At 37.3% G+C, this 13,269-nt stretch overlaps 1 protein-coding gene across 1 annotated transcript in view; it reads right to left on the minus strand.

Annotated features, from left to right (window-relative positions):
• Nucleotides 1-13,269, minus strand: part of poglut2 (protein O-glucosyltransferase 2) — a 43,325-nt gene continuing 30,056 nt past the window's right edge. The window contains exons 8-10 of the mRNA XM_043691144.2: nt 12,303-12,392; nt 7,392-7,496; nt 1-1,899 (exon numbers count right to left, since the gene is read on the minus strand). Of these exons, the coding sequence (XP_043547079.2) occupies nt 1,882-1,899; nt 7,392-7,496; nt 12,303-12,392 (213 nt within the window). The 3' untranslated portion in view covers nt 1-1,881. The remainder of the gene's footprint in view (nt 1,900-7,391; nt 7,497-12,302; nt 12,393-13,269) is intronic.

Raw genomic sequence — 13,269 nt, forward strand, 5'->3', positions numbered from 1 at the left:
TTAGGAAGTCATACACAGATTATTTTATTGTAATTCATGAAAATGCATATGTATAAAAGATGATTAAAAATGCCAGACTATCCTTATATAAAATGAAATTGCAATCCAGTAAAAAGAATAAGCTACCTGTCTACAAAACATTTCTTTGTATCAGTTATATAAGACAATAACATTTCATAAACATATGAAAAAGACGACTGGTGTATCTTGTGATGCAACGTAAACTATAAAAAATGCTATTGCTGTAAATCTGTATTATGCTGTTTCCAGTACTTGAAAATTGTGAGGAATATCTCATAATGGATATCTAAGCAGCCATATATAGTCTAGGGCAGTTTTGCTGCCACATCTTTGGTTCCATTTGCCAGTAATCTGTTTAATGATTCCAGACAACCAAAGCAGATTAGAGGATGTCCCTCTGACAATTTTCAATTTCTTTTGTTAATGAGTCTCTTTCTAAATCTTCACATCATTCACCAGTCACTGAAAGAGACTGGTAAAGCACAATCAGGGTCCTGATTGTTAGACTAACTTGGTTCATATCCCCCTGCCAACCACCAAACTCTGTTATTCCAGCAGAGCGATTTCAGGCATTCACTGGTAAAGCAGCCCATTAAAGGAAGTCAACACCTTGGAAACTGGGCATGTGAACTGCTTTGTGGCAACGTTTCTTATTAATCTCCATGAGGCTACAAACTAGGCTTAAGCACACCTTCATTTCTCTAATGGAATGTCATTAGAAAAGGAACTAATGAAGCATCAAGGTAGCTGAATAGATTCAAGTTTTCAAGAAAAGAAGTAAAGTGAACATTTTGATGATGAATTAGTCCAATTTGGTTCTTTTTAAAAATGATACCAAAGACTAATGAAAACTTCCTCAATACAATCTGGAACAATCTTCAAATCATACTATATGTAACAGTGAATTATAATCATTTCTAAAGGCATTGACTGAAAATCAACTTTTGCAGAGACATTTTGACATGGTGGCACATTATGATGAGCTTTGGTAACTAACCCAAATTTAGGCTAATATATTTATGTCAATTTATATCAAAAATAGTTCATGATTAATTCCCAGATATAACTATACAGTGTAGTGAGGTAATATTTGGTAGTACAAGAAACAAAGTATTGAGTTTCATTTAAAAGGCTTGAAAAATAGATAAATGTTCACAAAACATTTTGAAAATATACTGAAAATGATAAAAGTAGACAATTTGATTGCTCATGACTATAAAATAGAACCATTTGTTGCAGTATTTTGTTCAATCCTATTTAAAATCAGTTTTTCAGAATAACATTAAAATGTTAATTCCAAAGATAATGTACATATTTGCATACATGCCTCATTTAAACATGATTTATTTTTAGTTAATACAGTCAAGCTAATTACAATCCCAGTCTTTTATATCTCTCCAGCTGTTTACTTTAAATTTATAGATACACGGTGAACAGGTCCAGGTTGTTATGATAGGGTTTTGGAAAGAAAATAGGAAAATATTGCCCTGAAGTTGTTTTGCATCACAACAATGCAAAATTCATGTCTATGAATTATTTTTGGCATAGTTCCTTTCTACTCATTCACTCAACATCTAATGATCATCAATGAATTTGAAATGGAACAATTTTTAAAAGCAAAACAAATCTTACAAGATGTATTAATAAAAAAAAAATCAGCTGAGTAACAGTCTTGTGGCAACTGTGAAGCATCTTGTTCCAATTGTAGTGGCTTTTTTATAGCAGCCCTCTTAGGATCTCGTAAGCATTGCAGAATTGCAGTTTCTTCATGCAGTTCAAATTGGAAACTGACATCTACATCACCATATCGTTCCACTGCCCTTTCTTCAGTTTTGGGGTCAAATTCTTCTTTACTGGGTGTCAAAGTTCATCTTTGGCCTGAAAATAAAATTATGAAAGTCCCCATTGAAATAATTAACAATTATCCTGGGATAGACGGGGAAAAAGAAGAGTGCGGGCCACAAAAGGAAGAAATTCCTACAATGTGTGCAGGAGAACTGTCTGGAAGAGGACATTTTCTGTTCTACCAGGACGGTGTTGTACTGGTCCTAGTCCTAGGAAATGAGGCAGGTCAGGTGGAGAACATGAACCCGGGCAGCATTTGGGAAACCACAATCATAATATAATAAAGTTCTATTAAAGAAGGATAAAAATTAGTCAAGGATTAAGATTCCTAACTGGAAAAGGGCAGACTTCAGGGGTCTAAAAGTTGACCTGGAACAGGTTGATTGGAAACCAATTTGGTGGATAAAACAATGAATGACAAATGAGAGACTTGTGAAAGAGAGGTGAAGAGGGTGCAAGCTAAATTCATACCCATGAGAAATAAATACAGATATCCAAAGCTACAATGCTCTGAATGACTAAGGATATTGAAGAGAAAATGAGGAAGATAAAGGAGGTATATGATGCCTTTTGGAATAATAATAGCAATAGAAATCTGGAAGAGTATGTCAAAGGCAGGAGAAAGAGTAGGCTGAAATAAGGAAGGCTAAGAGGAAGCATGAGGAAAAGATAGCAGTCTTCACCAAAATAAATAGTAAAATGTTCTTCAAACATATTACTAGGAAAAGATTAGGGAAAGAAACAGTGGGGCCCGTAAGGCATGAACAAGGTAAGCTGCTCACTGAGATATTAAATTAATACTTTGTTGCTGTCTTTACCAAATTAGAAAATGTGACAATGACCCAGTAGAAAAAGTGAATGTTGAGCAACTGAGCAGTATAGTGACAGATAAAGAAGAGGTACTTAAAAAGGCTGGCAGCAGTCCAGGTAGAGAAGTGGCCAGGTCCGGGCAGGATTGCTGAGAGAGATAAGGGAGCAAACTGCACAGCTGATGACATAAATTTTCAAGGCCTCTCTGAACACAGGATTAATCCTGGTGACTAGAAAACTGCAAATGTGACGCTGTTGTTCAAGAAAGGGGCAAAGGGTAACACAGGAAACTACAAACCTGTCAGCTCAACATCAACAGTGGGAAAACAGATAGGATTCCATAATACAGGAACAGATAAATATACACTTCAAGAAAAATAAGTTATTACTGGACAATCAACACAGCTTTGTCAATGGGTGGGTCATGTCTGCTATTGAGTTTTTTGATAATGTGACACAGGCAGTGGATGAGGATAGCACGGAGGATGTTGTAAATTTGGATTTTCAGAAAACATTTGAAATGGTACCCCATGGTTAGCAAATTAGAACTGTTTGGGTTTGATGGGTCCTCAGCAGCATGGATTAGAAATTGGCTAAATGATAGGAAACAGCGGGTCGGTATTAAATAGGCACTGTCAGACTCGGTCTTCCCCAGGAATTGGTGTTGGGATCCTTGCTTTTCCTGATTTATATAAACGATTTGGACATGGGTATTGAGGGCAAAATCTCTAAATTTGTATAGACACTATGGGTTGAATTACTGGAAATATTTTTGAAAAAGATTTGCTATTCTTAATGCTTGAGTGAAATAAATTGATAAACCTCAACAGATGTATTTGTATTTAATTATATACACATCAGGCTGAATCATGCTGCTAAAATAATCAAATATTGGTGAAACTGTAATTCATGTACAAATCAGCCAACAAATTCAGCAGCTTAACTTGTGAATCTACAGAACTGACAGCTGATTTATGCTGCCTCATCATTTATTTCACACAAACCGAAACTTGTCTTTAGCATTCCTGTTAAGTCCAAGAAAAACAGAAAAGGGATCCAAACCCTCAAAGGAATTGACAAGAAATGTGGGAGTGAACGTAATAATATTATGGGTGAAGGGTGGTGATGGGGGAGGGAGGAGGAGGATGGGAGAAAAGAAAGAGTCAGAATTGAAGATTTGGAACGGAAAGCAACTCAGGAAAACAGGCAGAAAAGATGAAATAATTCAAAGAAGATAATGATAATAAATAGGAAGACAGGCAGGATGTTGAGACAGCAAAAGGAAAAACTGTGAAACTAAAGAAATCTGAAGTATCCTAACTCAGAGCTGAATTCAGATAGAAAATATGACCAGTTCTGGATAACAAATTGGAAAAGATCGGTGAAACATATATCTATGAAATAATGACTGTAATACAATTGCCCATAAGGTGTCTCAGTGGTTAGCAATGCTGCCGCACAGCGCCAGGGACCTGGGTTCGATTCCAGCCTCGGGTGACTGTCTGTGTAGAGTTTGCACATTCTCCCCGTGTCTGCGTGGGTTTCCTCCGGGTGCTCTGGTTTCCTCCCACAATCCAAAGATGTGCAGGTCAGGTGAATTGGCCATGCTAAATTGCCCATAGTGTTAGGTGCATTAGTCAGAGGGAAATGGGTCTGGGTGGATGACTCTTGAGAGGGTCGGTGTGGACTTGTTGGGCTGAAGGGTCTGTTTCCACGCAATAGGGAATCTAATCTAATCATACTGGACTGAATGGAAATAAAAGAATTGGTGTAATGGTCAGAAGGCAAAAAGGGAATAAAGCTAAGAACTAAATCAAAAGTACCTCACTGTCTTCAGCTTAAAAGGAGGAAAAAAATTGTAATTTAAATTTAAGCCTATTCCCCTTTTCTTTGTGCCACTGACAAAAGGAAGCATAGGTTAACAATGGGAAATGTTTAATCGGGGATGTGAAATATAGAAATAAAATGTTCTAGCAAGAGCAAAAGTCTGGATGCCATGGATCAATAAGCAAATTATAATAAAGTTAGAACTAAAAGAAAAGCATTTAGTACTTTCACAGTAGAAAATAAAAGTGTAAGTCATAATCAATAGGAAGAATATATAGGAAAGCTACACAAAATAGCTAAACAGGTTATAAGGGAGAGAGACTAACAAAACAAAGTAAGAATTTCAATAGGCACTGCTATTATTGATAACAACTGTAGTAATTGGAACCAGGTGATCTTGTTGACTATGAGATCCTTGAGTGGTGTTGTTAATCTGGACCAATCAGGAAGCGCTTGGCTGACCAATACAAACAGGGGATTCCAACTCTATTTTGATTTAATCCCTGCCCTCCCCATCACTGTTTGCTTCCGCAGCATTGCCCTTTGATGTGAAAGGCACTGCTTGTCACTGGCCACTCGGGTGTTTCCTTTCTTTCTGGTGGTGGGAATTGAATAAAGATTCATGCACCTGTTGTCTTTCACTGTGTGTCTCGCCTGCACACACACAACACGGGTGCTGGGGAAAAAACCCACTACTGCAGTTAGGTGATAGTGTGGGGAAAATAAAAAGAAACAAGGAAAAAAAAAGGAGTGTCAGACATCCTGTTCACTCTGAGAGCTGGCTCTGAGGGAGCTGGCTCAGTGTCAAAGATTCTCTGCATTAAAAAAAAGGAGTGTAGATTCATACACCTTATGTCTAAAAAAAAATACAAACAGGGGATTCCAACTCTATTTTGATTTAATCCCTGCCCTCCCCTTCACTGTTTGATCACGCAGCATTGCCCTTTGATGTGAAGGGCACTGCTTGTCATTGGCCACTCGGGTGTTTCCTTTCTTCCTGGTGGTGGAAATTGAATAACGATTTGTACACCTTGTGTCTTTCACTGTGTCTCACACCTGCATACACACAGGTAAAAAAAAACACTACTGCAGTTAGGCGATAGTGTGAAAGTATTTAAAAAAAAAGGACCTCAGTTTAGGGCACTGACTCTGTGCTGGCTGGTACTACAGTCAGTTTGATACTGAAACAAAACAAAATATAAACAGGGGATTTAGAATCTCTTCAGTTCAGAAGACTGACTCTGAGCTGGCTGACTACAGCCAATGTACTGTGCACAAGTGAATGAAGGGGGACTTGCTGATGGGATACCAGCCTCTGTGCAGTTATTTCAGCAACAATAGGACTAAGGTCACTGTGGTGAAGGAGAGAACTTGCAGTGTAGAGTGAGGCAATGCTAGGAATACTAAACATTGCCTCAGCTTTCAAGAGAACTCGATATTCAGACCATAAAACTACCAAAGCTAATTGTAGAACAGAATAACATATCTTACTGTCAAAACCAAAGACCTGAGACCTTAATCAGTGTGTAGCTATTGTACAGTATTCAGTTTCAGGTTCCCCATTTTTACAAGTAAAAGTTTCAGCTTGGATTCGCAAGGGTCCTTCGTAAAGGTAATAAGAAGTTTAATATTTTTCACTGTGACTGAGAAGGGATTAGGGGTGTGATTAGTATCTTCTGAATCTACAATCACGAGGGAAATTTTATGGAACCAACAAGAGTGAGAAATATGATGTGTAGTGTGTTTTAATAAGTTGGGATGTGAAATTCCAATTATCCAGCAGTTAGCGAGTTTTGAGAAGATTTGTAGCTCAGGTTGAGTTTCTGGATGTAGGTTTGCTCACTGAGCTGGAAGGTTCATTATCAGATGTTTCATCACCATACTAGATATCATTTTCAGTGAGCCTCCGGATGAAGCACTGCTGATGATTCCTCCTTTCTATTTATATGTTTGGGTTTCTTTGGGTTGGTGATGTCAATTCCTGTGGTGATGTCATTTCCTGTGGTGATAGCACTTCTGGTTGTTTTTCTCAGGGGGTGGTAAATGGCGAACAAGTCAATGTCTTTGTTGATAGCATTCCGGTTGGAATGCCATGTTTCTAGGAATTCTCATTCATGTCTCTGTTGATTGTGGATTGTGATGTAGACATAAAGTCAGTAGTCTGTCTGTGGTAGGCCAAACATCACAATGACCTAGGTGGACTCAAACTTTCAATATATTTGTAGGCAATGAATATTCACGAGCATAATATTTTTAATTAAAAGTCTTGTGCCTCTCAGTTCACATATGTTTGTGAAGAGCCCTTGTTGTGCAGCAGTAGCGTCCCTACGTCAGGCCACGATTAGATTTATTCATGGAGCAAGGTATTTGTCCTATGAGAGAGGCTGTATAAATTTACCCCACTGTCTCTGAAGAAAAAGCGTGATCTAATTAAAACATACAAGATTCTGAAGGAACTTGACAAGTTAGATACCAATAGGATTTTTTCCCCGATTTGGAAATCTTCAAAATGAGGACACATTCTCAGGATAAGGGGTTCATTATTTAGAACTAAGATGAGAAGAAACTTCTTCGCTCAAGTGGTATATTAATATGTGGATACATTCAAGATTGAGACAGATAGATTTTTGATATCTCAGGGAATCACGGGATAGAGAGAGTGGGCAGAAAAGTGGAGAAAATCAGCATGATCACACTAAATGTCAGAACGGGCGTGAGGACGCATGTGTCTACCCGTTCCTTTCTCTTCTGTTCCAAAGATGATTAGAGTTCCTACCATTTTCCCAGAACCAGCTAATCTCAAATTATTCTCCGGTTCATTGCCTCTAGTATTCAATTTATAATGACACAGGATTCTTCAAAGATCTTTTTAAAAACCTATACTGTACCTTTGTTCTTTGGCAGACACAAGGGAAAAGGTCATCTTTTGGCTGCTCCACCAGTTCCATACCATCTCTTATCTTTGGTTCACTCACCTGAAGATCAGCATACTCCTGTTTAAAAACACATATCAGTTTACCAGATCCAATACACAACAGTGTGTTTCCACTTAGTGTTCATTTTACATTTGTTTGCTTAATTCTGTCCAATTTAAATGTATTTTCTCATACTACAGAACATGCTCTAATCACTACAGAGATCAGTTGATCAAATTATTTTGTCAAGACTCAGTTACTTCTGATTACATTTCAATTTTGTCCTTTAGTATGTAGCACAATTAGCCTTTGATTGGCACCAACCAACAGATGGCATGACATGTATCAGGAAATCAATAAAGAAATATTGGCACAGAACAAACTACCCAGCTCATCAAACTGGTGTGATCTGCTTTCCAAGTTAATGTTCTTTAGAGATTGATTATGCATCTGCATAGCTGGTACTGCTGTACTTCTGCTCTGTCTTTTTGTCCATTACTAAACTTCAATTGATCGTGGAGAAAAGACTTATCAAGTTCAAGTAAAACATACATATGGATTTGGTGTTTTCTATGTTATATATTCTTCCTCAAACTGCACTACGATATGTACCATTTTTAGACCAGTGCAGTAGATCTCAAGCTCCGATGGAAGAATTATTCCAAAAACAGTGAGGGCTAATTTAACAGCTGAAATTCCTTAAGTCTGCGAAGTGTGTTAATCTAGCCAACAAAAGCTACACAAACCACAACTTTATGTGAATCATACTAGAAATATTTGTCCCCTTCTTGTATGAATATATGATTCCTATGTTCACAACTGAAATCTCTCACTAACCTTGACAATATAGTTACACATCTGATGGGAAGATGCAACAAAGTGGGACAAGTTCACATTCTACTATGAAAATGGGAGTTTATACTGATTGAGGTTGGGGGTGGGGAGGAGGGCATTCCATGAAGATCTGTGAGCTTGTCTTGTATGTGTGACTCCAGAAATTATGACATTCTAAGTGTTTACAATCTTTACAGGTTAAAGCTGCAAGATCTATAAGCCTATTTAAAACAATGCACTGAGGGTATTTGGAAGCTTGAAAATTACATTGCCCAGAACTTTGCCTAATTTTGTTTCTATGAAAACTTTTATTTGTAAACAAATTTAAAACAACACTTTATACTAAATAATATGACTCGATGTTGTGATATATACTATTCTCTTCGATACATGGAGAATAAAGTGTGCACCTCTCACATTCTGTAGCAATTCACTGAGAACTATCTTAGCTCAAATTCATCAGAGAGTAAAGATTCAAGTTTCAGATCATTGAAAAATTAGTAAGGATATCTGTATTGAAAATAAGTGTTAAAGGTTTTTTCTTCTGAAATGTTCTTGATTAATAAAGTATATTACCTATTTGATAAGATTAAATTAAATTGAGTTGTGTTCCCCAATTCCATTTTGATAAGAGATAACAGAGTCCTTGGGAATGGATGAATTCTTATCATTTGAGATAAATGTAATAATGACTACTGTGATCTGAACACTGGTAGCATATGGCCATAGTTTTAACACTATGTCTTGATGAAAAAAAAATTGAAAGAACATTTTTCAAGGAAGGAAACTGCTCGTGAGTCAAGACTGTTCCTTCAATCATTTAGTTTGCCCCTAATATAATCACTTGACTACTGTTAAAGTATGTATCACAGTCCTCTCTTGGTTACAAAATTCCAAAGTGTAACAAACATATCTTGTATGATCTATCCCAGATAAAAACTGATAAAGAGAAACCATAAGATAAAGAGCTGACAATAAAAAGGCAACCATAATCATCATCTCAAGGCTTAATCTGGAAAAAAAACTGCACAGATGAAATGAAGGAGATTCACATGATATGGAAAAAAAGTCCAATAAAGTGGTTTGTACAGTACTAAGTAATTTAGCTTTATTTCAGAAAGCTGCTCAGTGTAAGATACTAGATCATAAAAATCTGAACATAAAAAGCAAGTTCAGGGCACCTATAAGCCAAGAACATTCAACGCACGAGAACTACAAAAGATTTGAATGATTTGATTCGACTTACAGAGCATAGAAGAGTACAGATTAGGAACAGGCCCTTCGGCCCATGATGTGGTGCTGAATCCGATGCCAAATTAAATGCATCCCTTCAGCCTGCCCATGGTCCACATCCCTCCATTCCTTGCTTATTCATGTGCTTATCTAAAAGCTCCCTAAATACCCCTATTGTATCAGCACCCACCGCTACCACTGACAACATGGTCGTTCCAAACACCTGCCACTCTTGGTGATTTGAATCGTTATATTGTCACATGTATTTTACAGTGAGAAATACAATCAAGTAAAAAGCTTTCATTTATTCCCACAATACAGTGCCAATTTGATAGTTTAAGAATAAGAGAAAAATGTATAGATTTGGCTTGAACAGAAGTCCATCTATGTTCGGGTTCTGAGCTGGCCACTGTTTTTAAACAAAACTTTGGCTGATCGATGTTAACTTTGATCAGCATTGTTGTTTCTTGACTTTTACAATCCTGCTGCATCGTGATTACGCTATTTGACTAATAATGCAGAGATGTGTTGAGATTCTGAACATTAATTTATTTTAATTAGATAAGTGAAATCTGTAATAAAAGTTTAGTCTCAATATTGCAGATGGGACTAGATTGGGTTGGGATATCTGGTCAGCATGGACGGGTTGGACTGAAGGGTCTGTTTCCATGCTGTACATCTCTATGACTCTATTAGTTATAATGATTGAGCCTTTTTAAGTTGCGTGGTCTCATGGCAACCTCAAAGTTACTCTGCAGAATTCTGCCATGTGCCACAGACAAAAGCAAGTCACCTGCACACTCAAAACAGGATGCATGAAATTACAGAGTTACTACGAAAACTCACTGGTTCACTAAAGTCGTTAAGGGAAGGAATCTTACCTTCCTTTAGCAATCTGACCTATGTTTGACTTCAATCCCATAGGAAAGTGGATAACTTTTAACTATGCTCTGAATTAGCCTCATGAACTAGACTGTTTTATCAAAGCAACTGTGAACATTTATAATCTCCAGTTCAAGAAGGTGGCTCATCACACTTTCTCTACAGCAATCAAACTTGGATAATAAGTGCAGGCCTTGCTGTAGACACATTCACTCTGCAAGTAAATTTTAAAAAATTCTTAATCTAATCTCATTCATCTCAAATAAAGTTTCATTCAGAGGGAAGGTTTCCTTGATTTGCTATTTTTATCAAAATCTTAAAATGCTCTTTAAACACATTACTTTGCTACATATTATATCTTTCCTTACTCCGACAAAATACTGTTGATGCTAGGAATCTGAAATTAAAAAAAACAGAAAATGCTTTGTTTCCATTGATGCTGCCAGACCTGCTGAGTTTCTCCAGCATTTTTTGGTTTTATTTCTTTCCCTACCCCTGATTGTTTACATTTGTCTCCCTAGTCCTTGTGTACATAAATAAAACAGATTTTATTATTGTGTAATCTTTTAAGGTAAAATATATTGTTTTATGTGAAATGTCATCTGCTTGTTAATTCACATATAATTTGTGTTAGTTCAGATTTATATTAAAATAAAAATCACAAAATGTAAAATCTTGTTCATAATTTCTACACAGATTCTATAATACACTAATGATTCCAAGGTGCTTCATGAACATAGATTGACATTCGACTATGGAGTCAGACATCAAGAAAAGGTGGTATTGAAAAGGCTGAACCCAAGGGAGACAAGTGAGTCTAGGAGAAGGTTTAGCGAGTGGGGCCGAAGAAGCTGAAGCCTCTCCCACCAACAGTGGGTCAAAAGGGGGGCACCCAAAAAAAAAGGCCCAAATTAGAGAATAAAAGGCACTCTGTGGGGGTTGGGGGAACAGCATATAACACTGAGGAGAGTTTCATAGAGAGGGTGGGAACATTTACAGAGGTACTTCAGCATGCAATCAGGATTGAGAAATTGTTACTACATCAAAATTGCACACTGTATTACATTTGTACCACTCCATTCCATAAAGACAATATCCAAACGTCACTGAGAAGTTCCTTATATTCCTGACTAAAGAGGTAAGGGAAGACCCTAACAATCTTGCATTCATGAAATAGCCAATTGATTCGATTTGGCAACATTAGATCTTTCCAAATTTTGGTCATTGTTCTCTAACTGGTCATTATTATTGTTGATTACTGAACTCCCCATTTCCTTATAAGAATTATATTCCAGTAACTGTTTGTAATATGTGACCAAAGGATTTTAAACGTATTGGGCTCATTGAAAATACAATGGAAAAGATAATCTTCTCAATGGGTGAACTTCAATGGACTGATTCTAGATTTCAGATATTTATTAATAATAATAATAATCTCAGATTTCTAAAGTTGTAGCCTTTGTATAATAGCTTAGTACTAATAGCTTGGCTATTAATGAACAGCTCACTGCTATCAAATAAAATAGTTTCTGCTCAAGGTTTGGATGTCTTTTTCTGTCAATGGCCATTTGTCACAAGAAAACATTGAAACTCATTTCTAATCTGCCTGAAAACCTGGCAATAACAGTCACAACAGTTCATTGTACCCTGGGAGAACAATGCCTCATTGTTTGAAGATTCCCAACTGTCACACACAAATTATTTCAATATTTCTGAATTGCAAACGTGAATTCCACAAAGTATATCAAAACTATAGGACATTACAACAAAATTCTATGGAATACTGAAGATTTTTATCCAATATTAAAATTTCATAAACTTAACTTCTTTAAGCTAGTGGACTTGTTTTAAGATCATTCCACAGTTCTATTTATTTGTTATTGAGTACACCATCGGTTTAAAATATAGGTTCATCTCAATAATGCTTCAACTTACCTGGAAAAGTTTATAATAGTAACAGAAGATGTGATCTGCCATAAGTTTGTTCCTAGCATAGTCCTGCCCAGCTTTTGCAATCATCTTGGCCTATGAATTAGATCAAAAATAAAAAGAAAGTACATTTCCAAAAAAGTGTTCAATACTTTTTGTCATGTCAATGTTTTTGACTTTTATGCCAGGAAACAGAACCATACAAATACCATTGGGAACCTAGATACAAAGAAGCTCTTCATGATATTAGCTGGTCCTGAAATAACAGCAGAGGGTGATAATTACCAAGCATTGACCCTGGTATCCCTCTTGACTTTTCTGCCCTGTACTGATCTTGGCCCACCTCCTGACCAAATTGGAAAGAGAGTCCTGATGGATGAGTGACCACACCGCTGACTGATCTCGGTGCAGCCACCCAATGACTGATGGCTAATCCCTGGACTGATTGCACTGGATCTGCAGAACAAGTCTGTGGCATACTCCCCAAACTGCACAGGTACAGACTCCCTGACGTTGGACACCATGGACTGAGGTCAAATTATGCCCTCGACTAACTGTGCCACTATCTCCTGACTGAAGACAGTCCTTGCAGACTACTCCCTTTAGGCCTCCAGATATGGTCATTTGGTTGAAGCACTTTGAATGCCTTTGCCATAAGGGCTGCTGGCATATGCTGCAGGTAGGACCCTGACATAACACGATGCCATACAGAAATATGGTCACTTCCTTGACTGATCACTGCTGACAACCACGAGACGCTGTCTACCTTTATGTTTACCCTAAAAGACAACTCAGGACAGAAGAGCTGGGAGCCTTTCAGCTCTGACTGAATCAGCAAAGCCCAAGGCAAGGCATGACAGAGATGCTATGAGAATCCCAATAGGCACAAAGTGAGTGAGGGCTAAGAGAACAAGCTAACAGCCCTGAGATGCATACTGCTCTAATCCACAAGAAGGGTGCTTGCTCCCTGTGT

Source organism: Chiloscyllium plagiosum, unplaced genomic scaffold (assembly GCF_037043375.1).
Source record: "Chiloscyllium plagiosum isolate Xiang-an unplaced genomic scaffold, Cpla_swu_hap1 HiC_scaffold_6, whole genome shotgun sequence".
Lineage (NCBI taxonomy): Eukaryota > Metazoa > Chordata > Chondrichthyes > Orectolobiformes > Hemiscylliidae > Chiloscyllium > Chiloscyllium plagiosum.